General features: G+C 35.0%; 4 protein-coding genes across 7 annotated transcripts; 1 reads left to right on the top strand and 3 right to left on the bottom strand.

Moving 5' to 3' along the window:
- Positions 1 to 1,278: 1,278 nt before the first annotated feature.
- On the bottom strand, positions 1,279 to 4,966 carry LOC103495613 (uncharacterized). 3 transcript variants are annotated; one of them, XM_008457234.3, is made up of 9 exons: positions 4,484 to 4,966; positions 3,380 to 3,473; positions 3,200 to 3,289; positions 2,954 to 2,996; positions 2,673 to 2,779; positions 2,369 to 2,464; positions 2,060 to 2,250; positions 1,881 to 1,950; positions 1,279 to 1,644 (listed from the first exon to the last, which is right to left on the bottom strand). In XM_008457234.3, exons 1-9 carry the CDS (start codon positions 4,558 to 4,560, stop codon positions 1,579 to 1,581), a joined length of 834 nt encoding a protein of 277 aa, XP_008455456.1. In that variant the 5' UTR covers positions 4,561 to 4,966; the 3' UTR covers positions 1,279 to 1,578. The 3 variants fall into 3 exon arrangements, with proteins under 3 accessions (XP_008455456.1, XP_008455455.1, XP_008455454.1); XM_008457233.3 differs by having other exon boundaries at positions 2,060 to 2,229; positions 3,380 to 3,451; XM_008457232.3 differs by having other exon boundaries at positions 3,380 to 3,451; positions 4,484 to 4,963.
- Positions 4,967 to 5,779: 813 nt separating this feature from the next.
- LOC103495612 (cellulose synthase-like protein B4) lies at positions 5,780 to 9,191 on the bottom strand. Of its 2 annotated transcripts, XR_007821098.1 has the most exons (10): positions 8,813 to 9,191; positions 8,378 to 8,696; positions 8,160 to 8,285; positions 7,947 to 8,063; positions 7,535 to 7,744; positions 7,338 to 7,446; positions 6,947 to 7,122; positions 6,681 to 6,863; positions 6,513 to 6,591; positions 6,264 to 6,413 (listed from the first exon to the last, which is right to left on the bottom strand). XR_007821098.1 is itself a non-coding variant. In XM_008457231.3 (9 exons), exons 1-9 carry the CDS (start codon positions 9,058 to 9,060, stop codon positions 5,841 to 5,843), a joined length of 2,229 nt encoding a protein of 742 aa, XP_008455453.1. In that variant the 5' UTR covers positions 9,061 to 9,191; the 3' UTR covers positions 5,780 to 5,840. The 2 variants fall into 2 exon arrangements, 1 of the variants encoding a protein (XP_008455453.1); XM_008457231.3 differs by having other exon boundaries at positions 5,780 to 6,413; positions 6,513 to 6,863.
- A 425-nt stretch (positions 9,192 to 9,616) lies between these two features.
- On the bottom strand, positions 9,617 to 11,191 carry LOC103495611 (putative pentatricopeptide repeat-containing protein At1g10330). Its single transcript, XM_008457230.3, has one exon. The coding sequence runs from the start codon at positions 11,189 to 11,191 to the stop codon at positions 9,764 to 9,766; it is 1,428 nt and encodes a 475-aa protein (XP_008455452.1). The 3' UTR covers positions 9,617 to 9,763.
- Positions 11,192 to 11,494: 303 nt separating this feature from the next.
- On the top strand, positions 11,495 to 13,576 carry LOC103495610 (uncharacterized). The gene is made up of 5 exons (XM_008457229.3): positions 11,495 to 11,662; positions 12,097 to 12,239; positions 12,357 to 12,486; positions 12,569 to 12,760; positions 13,173 to 13,576. The coding sequence occupies exons 1-5, from the start codon at positions 11,495 to 11,497 to the stop codon at positions 13,380 to 13,382; spliced, it is 843 nt and encodes a 280-aa protein (XP_008455451.1). The 3' UTR covers positions 13,383 to 13,576.
- Positions 13,577 to 16,683: the final 3,107 nt, after the last annotated feature.

Below are 16,683 nucleotides of genomic sequence, written 5' to 3'. Positions count from 1 at the left end.
ATTATTATTATTATTATTATTATTATTTTATTTAAAAAATATTAAAAAAATTAGCAAATATGACAAAATATTTAATTTTTTAATGGTTTTTACCGATACAAAATTCAGTGATAATAGTTTTAATTTGGTGTAAAAGAAAATGGTCTCTGTAGTTTAATCCAACTTTACAAATATAAAATTATAGGAGATTTATAGTCTCTATAGGCCGGGTTAAGATACTTTTTTTTCTTTTTTTTTTTTACTTTTAAATATTCAATCCTACATATGAAGGCAACCCAAATCTCATATTTTTTGGGTTGGGTGATCGATTAGCCTTTGTACGATAAAACAACGTGAAGGGGATAAAGTTTTACGGGAAGTAGGAAAGAAAAGGTTCATTTTAACACATAAATGATGATAGATTTGTTTAGCTTTTTTTTTTTCTTTTGAAAAATAGATCTAATTTAAAGGTGTTATAACAAAATCACTTAGTATCTCAATACCAAAAAACTAAGCTTTGTAATCATTAGAAAAGGTTATGTGAAATAGTAGAAAAGATAGACCGACGAGTGAGACGAGAGATATATAATGATGCATAATTTCGGGATAGGTTGGGTTTGTTTAACACCCTTATGTACAAATGTGGAGATATAAAACCCACTGGAACCGTCGTGAAAGCGAGTGTTCATGTGACAATTTGGGGATGTGTACAATGCTATGGTATGATATGGACCATTTATTTCTTCACTAACCAATTTAGTTTTGGAGACAGTAATTTAATATGTTAACCGATTGAATTAAGGAAAAGTATTCAATGAGTTTGAAGATGTCATAACGTGGTTTCCATATTAGTTTAGTGTATAAAAATTCATTTCCATCTATTCATCTAACTACCAAGACCTTAACTTGAATTTCTTCCAATCTAATTTTAGGTGATTAAATGGGTAATTACATCATGTCGACAATTTAAATCTTGAATTTATTCAAATTTAATTTGAAGAACCTTTCAATCTCTTTCCATTTTAATTTCTCTTTCAATCATGTCTTTAACATTTAAAACTAACAATGTCTTTTGCTTTTATTCTTTAACATTTTAAACCAACAAGGTTAAACCCTCCCAATTTTGCATAGTTTATTTTGCATAGTCCTAAATGGCTCATTTACAATTTTAATCTCCTTTTTGGTTCTATGTTACATTTTAAAAATCAATATTTCATTCCATTTAGACATTTTATTTTTGAAAAACAAAGGCAAATTAAACTCAGTTTCATTAGAAGAATAACAAGATAGATTGTGGAAGTACTGAAGGTGAGATTCCCTTTCATTTTGTAATAAGAGTTATGAGAATACAAAAATAAAAAGTAAAAGCCTGTGGAAGAAACAAAAGAAAAAAAAAGGCCTAACACTATGATTTAAGTGGTTCAAATTACATCTACTCTTGTGATGTACATAGTGAAGAGATGTGTGAAAGATGGAGGAACTGACTCATTTTTAGAGCTATATGTATATATTATATAATTCTGTGCAGTAGAATTGGCAAAGTTTGCATATAACTTCAGCCAGTTTTTGGATTGCCTTGCCTTGTTTGTTTTCATCGTCTCATAACCTATTCTCGTGTACCTTGCGAAGCAACTGCTTGAAAGAGCTCATGACAGTCGGATCATCCTGCAAGTAAGACAAGACAGTAATAATTGCATAAGCTTCAGGTTTAAGAGTATATGGGCAAATTGACTTGAGTTATGAAGTTTGAAATTAGCAAGTTGAAACTAGAAAGTTTGTGTTTGAGGTATTGAGTTGTGAAAGTTAAGTTCCTTAGCACTCAGATTGATATGTAACAATACATGTTCTGACAAGTAGCAATAGCAATAGCAATACAAGTTCATAGTCATTGTAAAACTTACATGAAGGAGGTCAGTAAAGGCGCTGTGGCTTAGCATCCGAGGAAGGAGTCTACCAAGTCCCAGGCAAGCCCTTTATTGATAAAACCAAGCACAAAATCAACGATATGGTATAAAGGGTAGTGGCAAAACCAATCAAATTATGAAGTTTTTAAAAGCCTTCAGAGGAACTTTTAGCTAACCTTGGACTTTCAGAGAGCATAAGATAACAGCGAACAATATGTTTTAGCAGCCGTTGTGAGGGTTCTTCCGAAAGTGTTTCCATCATCGTTTCCAAGGCACGAGTTATTGCAAAAAAGCGATCAGCTATGATACAGCAGTACCTCAATCCCTCTTCATTCATTAGAATTTTCTGAACAATAAACGTGGCAACCTGGATGATCTTAGGATGATGAGTGATAGACTTGACATAAAATGAACAAAGATGCGTGACATCATTGAGAAAACAATATCTGTGCTGGTTGTTTACGATCTCATCTTGCAGTACTCACCGTTTTTGACAAGCCTTTTCCCACATCCATGCATCGCAGACAGTATGGAACTATTTCAGTTTTGAGTAGGAAGTAAATAACTTCCTTGTCATTAACCTGCAAGAGTGAGGTAAGCAATTGCATAAGTACAAAATAAATGATGTAGATACACAAAGAATTTGATTTTGATTTGTGAACTGAAAGTTTCTTTGTCTTTAAACTCATTAGTTTGTTCCAAAGTAATCATTTCATCATGATACTAGCAAGAGTTGATGTTAACCTAAGAACAGAAAACAAAATGTAAAGAAAAGAAACAAGTGACTACCTTCACTAGTGCACCAATTACTCCTAAGCTAGTGAGCCTGAGACATTCATGAGGTTTTTCCTTGATGGTGGTATTAAGGAACGGGTACAAATAAAGTGGAATTTCAGCTGCAAAATAATATGCATTCAATCAGAAGCCATGAAAGATCAGCACAACTCAGACCATCAATGCTACCTAATTCAAAAGGTCACTGGTTAATGCCTAATAATCAATAGAAAACGCCTTTAACATGTAAAAAGAAAAAAACAACAGAGATATATCGAATTTCGCTGAGATTTTACCTTTCATAAATGGCACCCTTGTTTCTGGGTGAGAGGCCACACACTGCAGAAGACAAGTACACGGTTTCTTAAGCAAGAGGAAGATGGATTTTTGTGTTCAACCATGGAGATAAGGTGCATGCTCTAAATGAGATGTATCAGAGGAGGAATTGACAAGCAAAATTTCATACGAGTCAAAATGATCAATAAACAAAACAATCTATCTTCATTCAACTTCACATCTGATAACAGAAGTGAGACGATAACCTGAAGAAGAGCAAGAGCATTGCAGACCCTAGTTGAAGCTTTTTCTGTAAGCTCAGGCTTGGACAACAAATGGTAAACGTCCATTATTTCCTACAATTGCAACACACAAATAAAAGAAATCACACATCTTGAAGATTGACATTGTTCTATAAAGGCATTGCCACAGTTGAGAGTTCATACCTTTAGAAGGGTAAACATAGTACCAAACGAATGCCATATCAGAACAGCCAAATTATCAAACATACTCCTCTTCTGAAGAGAAAAAACCAAAAATCTGCAATTAAGAGTTTGAATCACTGGGGAAAACATTTGAAGTTTATTGCTAATCAAATTTTTTTCCGATAAAAAAGTTTAGGCCCATTTCGATGAACATATTTGAGTTTTGAAAATTAAGTTTATAAACATTACTTACATCTACAAGTTTCTTTGTTTTGTTATACAATTTCTACCAATATTTTCAGAAATAGGACCAAGTTTTGAAAACACAAAAAAGAAGCTTCAAAAGTCTCTATTTTCTCCCTAATGGTTAAATTTGAATGTTCGCCCTTATTAGTATACCTTTATGCTTTCACGAATGATCTCTAAGCTTTAGATAAAATTCCACATTAATTTTTGTGGCTAAAAGTAAAAATTACAGTTAACAGAAACAAGTGTCATCCCATAGATTCACATTATAGATATGCATTACAGAAACATAAAACAGCAAAAAATAAAAGCATATTTTTGTCCGATCATTTGAAATTATAAAATCAGATCAAAACAAAGTGAAAAATCACATTTGAAAAATAAAATTTAAAGAGCAAGTTCAGTATGCCGTTCTCTCTCTCTTGAACTTCGCTCTTTGCTCATTTTTTTCATAAAAAAGGACCCAATAGAAAGAACAGCGAGAGTCAGGAACAAGAACCGATTGCGAAGATGTACAATTACGAGGGCGAGAGTCGAGAGACTAACGCGAATGCATGTACAACAGGCTGTTTCAGTAATTTCCGTGACGAGAACGACGCATAAAAAGTAGAAAGTTAAAAAAGAAAGAACAAAAAAACAAAACTTGAGTTTTAAAAAGTAAGGAAAATTCCATTTTTAATTGGCCAAACATTACAACTTTCTCTTTGTCTTTAGGAATGGACTAAGAATTCATGGGTTTTCTTTTCTCCCTTCTTTAGTCCGATTCCAAAGCCACCAAAACAAAAAGTCTGCAATACGATCTCCTGATCTAAACCCATTAACTTAAACGGATAGATTACAGTATATTCAATCATTTATAGGCATTTGGGTTTAGAATACCTGAGAAAGAAGGTGCAAAGCACGTTCACGAGTACGGGCGTGGTTGAGAGCGAGAATGAGCTCATCGACAGGGACATTGGTTAGGTCCGTATGAGGAGGATGAGAAGCGATGGGTTCGGGCGCAGGCGCGGTGGTTGGTTCACCGAACAGAGAGTCGGGAAGATTGGCCATGATTGAGAGAGTTGGGAGTTGGGAATTGAGAATTGAGAAAAGAGAGAAGAAAGTGAGGAAGTGAAAGTGAAATTGAGATGTGGAGATTGGTTCGGAAGAAAAACAAGATTCTCTTTGTTGTCTGCATATTCTCTGCCTTTATAGTGTCACCTCAGAGCCCATGATTTCTCCGGCCACTAAGAATCAAACATTTATTGCTCCACTCTTCTGCTTGAGAAAATTTCAGAAACAAGGCAGGTTAGTCCTGTGTAGTTTATTGCTAGAGATTAGAGAATACTTTTGTTGATTTTAGTAACTCATTTAATTTTGTTTGCATTTCTTTTTAAGATGTTTGGATGAAACAAATGAATATCAAAATAATCTAAAAATAAAGGCCTCATGAGGGCTCATAATTGCACATTACCTTTTACTTCCTTCTTTGTGACATCATAGATTATATAAATTTTTTAAAGTTAATTAAGAAAAAATACTTAATTGAAAATGGTGAATGATGCAAATTTAAATGAAAAAAAAAATATACGAAATTACTCTTCATCTTCATCTTCATCTTCATCTTCATCTTCGTTCATTTAAAATGGTTAGTTTTATGTTTGTATTAATTTTATTTCACAAACTTTGTTCCCAAGTATCATATGCATTTGAATTGGATGAATCCTTCTATTCTAATTTTCATTTTTTTTCCTATGTTTTATTCTTTTACTTTTTAATTGGACTTCAATTATTTAAAATTTAGAATAAATTAGAAATATATTTACTGAAAATTAACTTGTCAAACATTTTCTAATAACTAAACAAATAACCATTGCAAATTTAAAATTTATCATAAAAATTATGTACAAAAAAATTGTAAGCCACATGCAATGCACATGTTTTTCATCTGATTACGTTTAAATAAGCATACAAATTTTGCCGTTGACATATATATATATATATACACACACACACACACACTATTGTTTGCTATCTTTATAACATCCGTGAGTGTCTCATAACTTTAGCACACCTCCGTTATTCTTGCAGAAGAACTAAACCACGTGACCTTATAAGATTTGAATGTTTAAATGAATTTATAGCAAGCAGTAAATTATTTCATCAATATTTACGAAAACATCAACTCACATGATATGAAAATTTTAAATTTTATTAGAAAAGGTTAGCAAAAATGTTGAAAGGCAGAAAAAGCATATCAAAGAAGCCATTTGTAGAAGGGCACAAAAAGCAATATCAAAGAAGCCGATTTACATATGGTGGGGAAAGGGATCCCATATTTCCCTTTAGCAAACAAGCCTCTCAAAAAGGGTGAGAGAGCCATTAAGACCCACACACAACCCAAAATCTCTCCTATCCCGGACCCTCGTCGTCCATCACTGGACGATGGTGGTTGTAATATCCCGACCGTTACCAACAATGACGATGCCAACGCCATCAAGTGCAATAGCACCACTGCTGTACCGATGATAAACAGTGGCGATTCATTAAAAACAAACTTTCCAACGTTGCGATCATCTTCTTTATCATCGACATTATTAGATTGGCCTTTAGGTGTAACTTCAAACACGGCTTCTGAAATACCAAAGAGCTTTAGAACAAGGCTCAAAATTCCAAAGACATATGAACTTGTAGTAGAGATCATTTCCATCTTTACATTGTTCCACCATGCACGAACTGATAAGCCGCATTGAAGATAAACACATACTGAAAGGGAGTGGTAAAGGATAAAGATGGGTACAAACGTTGCCAATAGAGCTGTGTCTTGGACCTAAACATTTTACCAAAAACATATGTAAGACCATATATTTTGTTGTATATACTTTTAAACCATATATTGAAGTTTGTTTTTATTGAAATGGGAACTTACTGAAGGCAAGAAGTGAGAGTTGGTGAGGATAGCATAGGCAGGAAGAATGACATAAACCAATTCAGGAATGGCGTAGAGGCTTCTAGTTAAAAAATATGTGTAAGCTAAGCATTGTCTGAGGGTGAGCCGGGTTAAGAAAAAAGCTAAAAGTGGACTAGTTTTACAGACCAAGATCTCCAAGCTGCCTGTTACCCATCTCTTTCTTTGGGTAAGAGCATCAGGACCACCAGTGGGAGCCAACCCCAAAAACGCAGGTGGATTTGGCTGCAGCAATACGGATTTCCACCCTTTTGAATGGATCTTTATCCCGGTCAGAATGTCTTCTGTCATTGACCCATATAGCCAACCCACCTAAAAAACAAGTCCACTTGTTCGTTACCTAAGATTATAATTGGCTTTTATTTGTATTTGTTTTTATTCATTACAAAACTGACCTTTAAACCCCAGGCAGTGTTATTTTCGTAGTCGGCACTGGCTACTTGATATGCGGATTGGATGGAAGTAGAAAGATTTATCGTTTGAGGGGGTCCGTTAAATTGCACCCCTCTTAGTATTTCATTGGCTGACTTGGTCAACTCTTCTGATTCTCCAAAATTCTCTTCAATCTTTCCTAAACATAAATCATTACAAAACAACATATGAATTTGATCCTTCTACCTAACAGTTTATTAGCAAATATGTTTACCAGCGTAGGGGAAAAATAGTTTATTATGAAAGAATAATTCAGAATATAGAGTATAGAGCAATGAGATGATAAAAAAAAGATTATATTAGTACATGTTTCTAAATTTTAGAGTCAAAATCGTGAATAAGTTTACTCGTTACCTGTTTTATTTTGTGAACTATTCAATGTATAAATGGTTTTACGTCTATGAAAGCAATTACATCCACCAAAGAGAGGACCTTGGATTCCTGCCATCCCACGTAACAATGTCTACCAAAATACCCAAAATAAATTAGATCAAATAAGAAAGAAGAATGTGAAAATTTAGACCGAGCACTAAAGAGAGATAGAATATTACTTGGAAGAGGGTAATGAGTTGACATCCAAATGGATCATCTTTGGGTAGGTTGTAAAATATTTGAGGGAATTGTACGAAAATGCTTTCTTGCTCTTCTGCTCCGAGTAAAATGCACATAGCCTCAACCACAACATTTGGGTTGTTGACATACATATCGCAATCTATATTCACTATAAATGGCGCATTTGTCATCACACCTGATACCCTTGTCTTTTATTTAATTTTCAATAACACAATTAAAGTCTCTTAGCATCTAATTAAAAAAATCACCACATAGATCTAATCAACAACAACTTGGGAAAGAAAAAGTATTTTGCTCTAATAATTGAGTTTTAATTATTTAATACCAAAAACATAATAGCTATTTTGAAGATATTATTGACAAGATATCCAAAGTGTTTGGTAAACTTACCAAAACATTCAAAGCACCAGCTTTGTAGTAATGAGGTTGATTTGGTCGTTTTTCTCTAGCTACATATACCAAATTTGATATCCCATTTGAATCATTTCCTTTGTTTTCTAATAAAATCTGCAAAATTTCCTCATTAACAAACTCCATAAATATTATGAAACAATAGTAAACAAATGGCATACCTTAGTAAAACAATCTATAGCTAATTATTACCTTAATAATGGTCGGATGATTCTTCTTGTCTGTGTTTTTAAAAGCTTCATAGTATTTAGAAGTTTCGTATACCATTGGGTTCTCTTCCGCAGCTTCAATTCTCTCACAAAGTCGTTCGTATTCGTCCTATGTATATAATATAGAAATAGAGATCGTTTTAGTCCATATATACTTTGAAGTTTATGTTTAAGTTTGGTTCATGTATTTGATGTGTGTACCTTCATCCTCTTCTCCTCCTGTCGGAATTCATGGCCGTCGGCGGATGGAGACTTACTGGAGAAGTATCTAAACGGAGCTCTAACTTGGACATGATACTTCTTACAGAAAGGAACCCAAATTTTAGCAAAATTCGAGGCTTCAACAAGAGCGTAAAGCAAAACCGGAGATCCCCCATCGTCGGAGACATAGCAACTAAGTTTTCCAGCCGGATAATCCACGGCCAACAGAGACAACACCGTGTTGACCACCATAATCGACGGCTCAAGCTTCCAATCCGCCGTCGTCACCAGCACGTCCACCGGAGGAACTTCCGGTACTCTGTAATAAAAAAGAAAATCCCAAATCAACAAAAAAAAAAAAAAAAAGAGAGAGAAATTAACGAAATGGATTGGATCAATGGGGAAGAAGAAGAAAAGGGATTTTGTAAAACACACTGTTTGAAGTGTTGAGGGTATGTTTTGTAGTCGACGGGACTCCAATTTAAAAGAATGTAGAGAAACCAGTCGAAGGTGAAACAGAGCTCGGAGAAGAAGGCGAGAAGCCAAAGGAGGCCATGGGATTTGAGGTGAAGGAGACGGTAAAGAAGAAGGGAAATGGCGAGGATCAAAATGAGAAGTTCAAGAGATGTTTGTATGGGTTTTTTGATGGACAGCTTTTGGTAGAGAGCCGAGGAATTGAACATTGTGGGAGAGATTGTAGTGGTGGGTTTAATGTCTAAGTTGACACCATGATTTTATAGTCTCAAAGTATATAAATTATAAAAAGCTTTTGTAGATGTAAAGAAATATCTGGAGGAAGTTAACGTGTTTCACGTTATTTTCCTTATTATCATATAATTTTTATCATCATCAACCTCACGTTGTTTAAAGGGACAAACCATAATATATATATATATATATATATATATATATATTATGATTGTTGGAAAAAAGGAATTATAAAAAATATAAAAATGTACGACATATTGAAGCTTGATTATATTTACGTTCTATAGAAAAATCAAATATAAAGAAGAAAAAATTACTTTTTTTCTCATAAAGCAAAACAGAAAAACCTCCTGCTCATTTTTTTTGTTTCAAAACTACATTATAAATCCAAATAATCCCTTATGCAATATAGTTTAAGATTTTGATCCTATATTCAAACATTACATTTTTCTTGACCATGAGATTCCAATGTTATTTATGACTTTTTCAAGGGGTTGGGTGGTCTAAGGAAGGATATCTCCAATCACCACATTGAGAGAAGCAAAACAAATTGAATGATTGAACCGGTGTGTACAAACAACCAATTTGGATCTGTTTTCTATGTATTACCATTTCATGCTGCAGATAAAAATTATCAACACTACTCTTGTATACAAATACTATTTTACAGTTTCAAGATCAAGAGGGTGATATTAGCACCAAATTTTGCATTGGATCTACTCTACTATATGCTGGAGTTTTCTGAATCCTGGCGTCTGCCATTACACTTCTTATAACTGCAGCACGATTCCATTTCTCCGCTCCAGCATTCATACTCGCCAAAGTCACATACCGACCACAATGTCGTGGCTGCATCACAAGCAATCTTCTTCCCACTTCATTCCCCAGTTCAATGGCTCCATGAATTTTACACGCACTCAAAAGAGCTCCCAAAACAGAAGCATCCGGGTCAAATGGCATGGACTCTATGATTTCAGTTGCCTCTCGCAAAAGCCCTGCTTTGCCTAAGAGATCAACCACACATACGTAATGCTCAGTAATTGGTACAATTGAGAAATCGTACAACATTGATTGGAATAACTGCAATCCCAATTTGACGAGCTTGCCACGAGCACACGCTGTGAGAATCGCAACAAATGTAACCTCATTAGGATGTATTCCTTCAACCTTCATAGTGGCAAATAGGTCTAATGCCTCTGTTTCTCTACTATTGGATGCAAATGAAGAGATCATTGCATTCCAAGTGCAGACCTCCCTTTTCTTCATTTGATTAAAAACAGTTCTCGCACATCCTAATAATCCCATCTTCCCATAAAAATCTATCAACGCCGTCCCTATAAAAACACTAAACTCACCCTCATTTCTAATAATGTAAGCATGTACTTCTTTCCCACGACAAAGAACTCCTTCAGCATCTAAATTAGCACAAGAAGAAAGTACACTCACATAAGTAGCTTCATTTGGCTTAACCGAACCACTCATCATCATCATCTGAAAAAACCAGAGAGCCTCAAGAAAGCGCCCATTCCACCAAAACCCATTAACGACACTAGTCCAAGAAACCACATCACGCTCTGGCATGTACCTAAACATGAAAACAGCAGAACCCAAGTCCCCATTTTTGACAAAAGCATCAAGCATAGAGTTAAATGCAACAATACAAGGATCGGTAATTTCATCAAACACCTTACGTGCATTACCCAGTTCACGAAGGTCCCCGTAAGAGGAAACAAAGGATGTCAGGACAACGGGGTCGGTGAGAACGCCAATCTTGAAAGCATGTGCGTGGATCAATTTGGGGAGAAGAGGGGAATAAATGGTGGCGGATTTGATGATTGAAGGGAAAGTGTGGAAGTTGGGTTTGGTCTGTTGGGAGAGCATTTGGGTGTAGAGAAGGAGGGCAAAACGAGGGCGGTTTAAGGTTAGATAGGCTCTGATGAGAGTGTTGTAAAGAAGGGTGGTGAGGCATTTTGGATTAGAGGAAGTTTGGGAATTGTTGAAGAGATGGCCTTGGGTGAGTAGAAGGGCGTGAATTTGTGGGATTTTAGTTGAGTTCTTGAGGAATCGTTGAAGAAGTTGAAGTAACCACTCGGAGGAGTGTGACATAACATTAACTAACAGACAAGAAGAATTAGTAGCCTAAGAAAATTGATTCGAAATCCCAAATTGTGATTTGGTGTTGAAGCTTCCTTTAAAGGAGTGGTCTCATTCAAAATTTATGTGTAAAAATGCGAAATTATTTACGGCTGTACCTTCGGGGTTGTAGTTAACAAAAGTACAAAGCAACGATGCCGTTTTAGTCCAAGTTTTTCTTTAGTCACCGCTCCCCCATCTCCTTCATCCGCTTAGCGTTTTTGACTTGATAGAAACAGGGGTCCTCCGTTCTCGTATGGTATAAGGCGCTGGGAAATGTTATTTTCAATCATAAGGTCTTCGATTTCTTCAGGGTCACTTCTCAAAACCCCATCAATCATCTCTACTCCTTACAAGCTAAGCTCCTCACTTTCTCGCTTCTCAGTCCGCTCCATGGCTTCTTCTTCCCCTTTCAAGAAAATCCAAATTCAGAGAGATGGCACTGTGAGTTCACTTCCTTTTTTTTCCTCTTTCATCTTCCCCCTCACTTTGATTTCATTTGTTGTTTGTTTCTTTATCAAGGTGTGATTCTATTTGCTGTTTGGTCTTTGGAAAACATTAGTGGCACCGTTTTTTTTTTTTTTTTTTGTGGGAATTCGGCTACTTTGTTTAATGGGTCGGTACGATTCTTGTGGTAGTGTCTACTTTTGGGGAAATGGAGTTAACCCTTTTTCCTGATTAGTCCTGGAGAATTTGTATTGTGTTTTTCCAACCCTAGATGTTTCTGGATAAAGTTTATGGGATGTTTGTCATTTGAAATGATCGGTGTAGTTATACTGTAGCATCGAGATGCTCAGTTCGATGGTATTTCAACAGTTTGATATTTGTATTCGTGGACTTTTCATTAAACATTTACGAGTTTTGTTTCTTTTGGGCAGGAATTTGATGCTTATGTTGTGGGGAGAGATGATGCCCCTGCCATTGTTGTGCTTCAAGAATGGTGGGGAGTGGATTATGAAATCAAGAATCATGCTGTGAAAATATCTGGGCTTGGATCTGGTTTCAAGGCACTTATTCCAGAGTATGATGCTTTCCTTCTCTTGGATTATGAATTTGTGTTTCTTTGTAATGATGCTGGTCTCCTTGGTTGGGCTGCATTCTACTGATAAATGTTTTCTTTTGTGCAATCCGATATCAGTTTGTATCGAGGAAAGGTCGGGTTAGATGCTGCTGAAGCACAGCATCTGATGGATGGTCTCGACTGGCAAGGTGCTGTTAAGGATATCCATGCTTCAGTTAACTGGCTCAAGGCTAATGGCTCTAAGAAGGTATTCAACTATTTAATCTACATTTTTGAGATCATTTATATCCATAAAAACTAGAAACTTAAATGTTATAGGATCTTGTCAGGTTGGTGTAACTGGATACTGTATGGGGGGTGCACTTTCAATTGCAAGTTCTGTTTTGATTCCTGATGTTGATGCTGTTGTTTCATTCTACGGAGTTCCTTCATCAGAGCTTGCAGATCCTGCCCAAGCTAAGGCACCCATTCAGGCTCATTTCGGAGAGCTTGATTCTTTCGTTGGCTTCTCTGATTTGACGGTAGAACCCTTTCTCCTGCTCATTTCTATCTTAAATATAATATTCCCTTTTCTTTCTTTCATGTTGTCACTTAGAAAGTGGCAATCATTTGAAGCTTGATGATTTTACTGATGTGGAAATAAGGGTGTCAGTTTCAAACGACCTTACTTGAACAAATTTTTTTCCATGTGTCATTAAGTCTCAACGGGTTAATGTTAGAAATGTTGCATATGCTTGATACACTGTTTTATTGTTGGTTGCGGGAGTCTTGTGCACAATCTTGCTATTAAAATTCGCTTTGAGTTTTCTTTTTGGGTAAAGAACGTGGCCATAAGTATAGCGGTAACAATCTGGTGTTTACATGATACGTTTATACAGTGTTAAGATCAAACATTAACAGATGATGAAGTAATAATGAGATTTGAGTTTTTAGGCTGCCAAGAAACTAGAGGAAAAGCTGAAAGAATCAGGAATTCCATATGAGGTGCATATATATAAAGGAAGTGGACATGCTTTCATGAACCGATCCGAAGAAGGTGTGAAGAGGAGGAAGAACATGGGAATGAATGACGAGGACGATAATGCAGTCGAACTTGCTTGGTCTCGATTCGAATCCTGGATGTCAAAATACCTCTCAGCTTGAACTGGTTTGATTTTCATTCCAAATCCCCCTTTCGTCCTAATTAACTTTCTAGTTTATGGCCCATCACATAAGCTTGTTTGCATTCCTGGGCAGTGATTGTGAAAGTGGAAGGTAACTCTTGTTTGTGTTGCGCTCTAAAGCATATGCTTGTTGAAAAGTATATGAATAATATGGTCTGTCGTTTGAAATTTTAACTGCTATCATCAAAGTTATGTTTCCACTTTTGATCTATTGGTCTAGTTATATGTCTTATTAGTCAGTTGTGGGAAGGAGCTAATTGTTATAAAATATATTAAGAGGATATTGAATAAAATCAATGCCGGCTGCTTCGGGCGAATTGGAAGAGTATAAAAACTATTATCAAGTGTATTTGGTTCTTTGTTCTACGTCATATCAGTAATTCCTGGTCATTGATCAAAGTCCAAGTCTACCATGGCCTTAATTTTTGTTCTTTTCCCTCTTGGTGGCTTAAGCTCTAACCACACCTAATATATATTCATTTTGGTTTATATATTATACTTTTGGGTTTGTCCCTTTTCTCTTGTTACAACAATTGCAAGATTGGAGATTTAATCTTTGACCCATCAAGGGAAGAAAACCATGTTCATTATCACTAAATTAAGTTGATTTAGGTGCTTTGTATAGTTTTAAATCTTTAAGAAAATATGACAAGTAATGAAGAAGCAAATTTTGGGTTTGATCATGAACAAATTCTTTAGTCCTCATCCCATCAAATGTCTAATTTTAGCTCTCAAAATTTTAGAGAAAATAAAAAGTAGTTCCCACTGTTAGATTTGGGTTAGTTTTTCCCTAATTTATAATTCAAATGTAAGTCAACCAAGAAAACTATTACCATACCAAATAGTCATTTTAAAGTCACTCCCTCGGACTGTAATTTCACTAATTTAAAAGATTTGAAAACAATCTTTTCAATATTTACAAGTTTGTTCCTTAACAATCTTACTTTTGTGAAGATAAATGTAAATTTCCCACTTATATAGGCCTTGAAGATCAAGAAGTATCAAAATTATATATTTTTGTTAACTTATTTGTAGGTTTGACCCAAACAAAGACTACTTAAGAGCTAATGTTATTGTAGAAGTTAATGAAAAATAAAATAAAATAAACTTATTATTTTTTTTCTTGATTTAGAAAAAGAAATTTTTTAGACTATATCAATTATTATATTGAATAATGTCTCGATATGTAATCCAACTATAGATAAGGTCAATGTTATATGTCGATATTTAATAAATGTTTTCGAAAAAGAATATAAAAATAATAAAAGGATTTAAATTGATGAATAAACTTTTTTTTTTCTTTTTTTTCTCTTATCTTTGTATGTTTCATGGATCTTTTAGCGATGTGGTGGAAATATTGATTTATCTTTCGTATTGAGGATCAAATCAACACACATATATATAGACATATATATCTATACAAAAATTTATGTATGCATGGATGGTCCAAAAGTATATGAAAATAAAAATTCGTAGATTATTACATGAAATATATATATTTTAAGTTTTAGATTGATTTATCGTACAAAGTCAATTAATATATAATTCATTTAATTTTTATAGTTGTTGAGAATGATTTTGAATCCAAAGATATAATTGACATTTAAAAACAACAAAGTGAAGTATGATAGTGATCAAAAGTGATAACTAAAGAATGAAGTGAGCCTAGAAAAAGGAGGTTGACTTTGGACGAGGCCGACCCTTGCCAAATGTTTAAGGTTTACGCATGTCTCTTACCAAAGTAACACTTTCCAAGATGTAGGAGTATCCCATGATTGATTTAGTTCTTCTATTGTTTTAGCGTAAAAAATCGTGTCAATTAGCCACTCCATCGATGTGCCACCAATTAATTCTGCAATTAAATGTTTCTCATTTTCCTCCATGTTGGTTCTTGTGCCCTTAATCGAGGAACTCTTCTATTGACCATTTTATTTTTGGTAATGATTGTACATGTTTTGCTGGAAATTTGGGGAAGAGAAATCTCTCTTTCATGAAATGCTTCTTCGAATAAGCCTGTATTGCCTTGTCTTTGACAAAAGGACAATTTACCTCCAATTGATCTTACCAAGTGGATGCACTCTCAGCTCCCTTCAATTTGAAAGCTACAAAAAAGGTATATTTTTGTGATCCAGTATGAGAAATTGTTTGTGTTCTTGATCCAATCAAAAAAAGGTTTCGATATCACGCTTACCATTGTAAAAAGGCAAGTCTATCCAAGTCATAAGGATCTCCTCTAGTTTCATATCTCCCTTTCACGATTTCTCCTTGCATCAAAATACTTGATGTCTTTCTTGCATATTTGGATGACATCTTGAATTTTCGTATTGCTGCCCTCTACGATCTTGGATCCCTTCCTTTGATTAATTTCTTGTTGGAAATGAAGATTTCTTTGCTTTCCAGCTCCACGTCTTCCTCTTCTTCCAATTTTGATCGAATGTTGGAGCTTCTTCTTCAATTTGGGATTTGGGCTAGTGCCACCATTATATCCATCCTTCTCACTAGAGTGTCGCCGCGGTTTCTTAAAGATTGCTCAACGAACCTTAATCAAATTCACTCCAACATGTCGAGGGTCGTTGGGGGGTTTCGTCCACCTCTTGATCCTGCGTCGGAGCATATCCCCTCTTAGGTGGGCAAGGAGAGCTCGAGGATAGTAACTCTAATATCACCATTTTCCCGAGAGCTCGAGGATAGTAACTCTAATATCAAATTTGGTGAAAACCCACGACTCTAGTTTTTAAATCGAATATTATTTCACCTCAAATGGGGAAAGAATGTTTATTTATAGGAAAATATAAGTATAAGGTCCAAAACTCTTTCTTTCTCGCTCTTGAGTACACCATCACCCATAGCCAAAAGAAAAAGAATAAAAAAAAAAAGGAAAAAATCGGACACTCTCTTTGCCCCAGTTGTTTATCTAATTATCTTAAGGTGACTCGAAAATTCTAGCTAAATAACACTTAGGTCAACTTTCTTTTATAAACACATTATTATAAATTCATATGAGGGGACTTGAATTTTACTCTCAAACTTTCTAGTTTGGGCACATCGAAGTGCTTGTGACAAGCATCACACCAGTATGTGAGTTTTCTCTCTTTCAAGTCACATTATTTTCTCTTTTTAATACAATTCTTCGATGGTGTCATGTGTGCATTATCTCCCATCCAAATTTTAGCATCGATATGGTTTTAATTAACTAAAAAAGAATGGTTACCTGAGAAAACATATCATTAAAAAAGAAAAAACTAACAAGTAAAAGATGAGGATTTTTTGAAGCACGTAAC

Source organism: Cucumis melo, chromosome 1, assembly GCF_025177605.1.
Source record: "Cucumis melo cultivar AY chromosome 1, USDA_Cmelo_AY_1.0, whole genome shotgun sequence".
NCBI classification, from domain to species: Eukaryota; Viridiplantae; Streptophyta; class Magnoliopsida; order Cucurbitales; family Cucurbitaceae; genus Cucumis; species Cucumis melo.
Note: the sequence above shows the minus strand (reverse complement) of the source record. Positions and strands in the feature narration are given on the sequence as shown.

Bases quoted from the DNA above. Each gene is read 5' to 3' on its own strand.
- LOC103495613 (XM_008457232.3), bottom strand. From the start codon at position 4,654: ATGGCCAATCTTCCCGACTCTCTGTTCGGTGAACCAACCACCGCGCCT. The intron at 2,780-2,953 runs GTAAAATCTCAG...ATTATTTTGCAG, and splicing joins AAGGGTGCCATTTATGAAAG to CTGAAATTCCACTTTATTTG. The intron at 1,951-2,059 runs GTTAGCTAAAAG...TTATCAATAAAG, and splicing joins ATGCTCTCTGAAAGTCCAAG to GGCTTGCCTGGGACTTGGTA.
- LOC103495612 (XM_008457231.3), bottom strand. From the start codon at position 9,060: ATGTTCAATTCCTCGGCTCTCTACCAAAAGCTGTCCATCAAAAAACCC. The intron at 8,697-8,812 runs GTGTGTTTTACA...TTTTTATTACAG, and splicing joins TACCCTCAACACTTCAAACA to AGTACCGGAAGTTCCTCCGG. The intron at 7,745-7,946 runs GTAAGTTTACCA...ATTAAATAAAAG, and splicing joins CTGGTGCTTTGAATGTTTTG to ACAAGGGTATCAGGTGTGAT.
- LOC103495611 (XM_008457230.3), bottom strand. From the start codon at position 11,191: ATGTCACACTCCTCCGAGTGGTTACTTCAACTTCTTCAACGATTCCTC.
- LOC103495610 (XM_008457229.3), top strand. From the start codon at position 11,495: ATGTTATTTTCAATCATAAGGTCTTCGATTTCTTCAGGGTCACTTCTC. The intron at 12,240-12,356 runs GTATGATGCTTT...ATCCGATATCAG, and splicing joins TTCAAGGCACTTATTCCAGA to TTTGTATCGAGGAAAGGTCG. The intron at 12,761-13,172 runs GTAGAACCCTTT...TTGAGTTTTTAG, and splicing joins TTGGCTTCTCTGATTTGACG to GCTGCCAAGAAACTAGAGGA.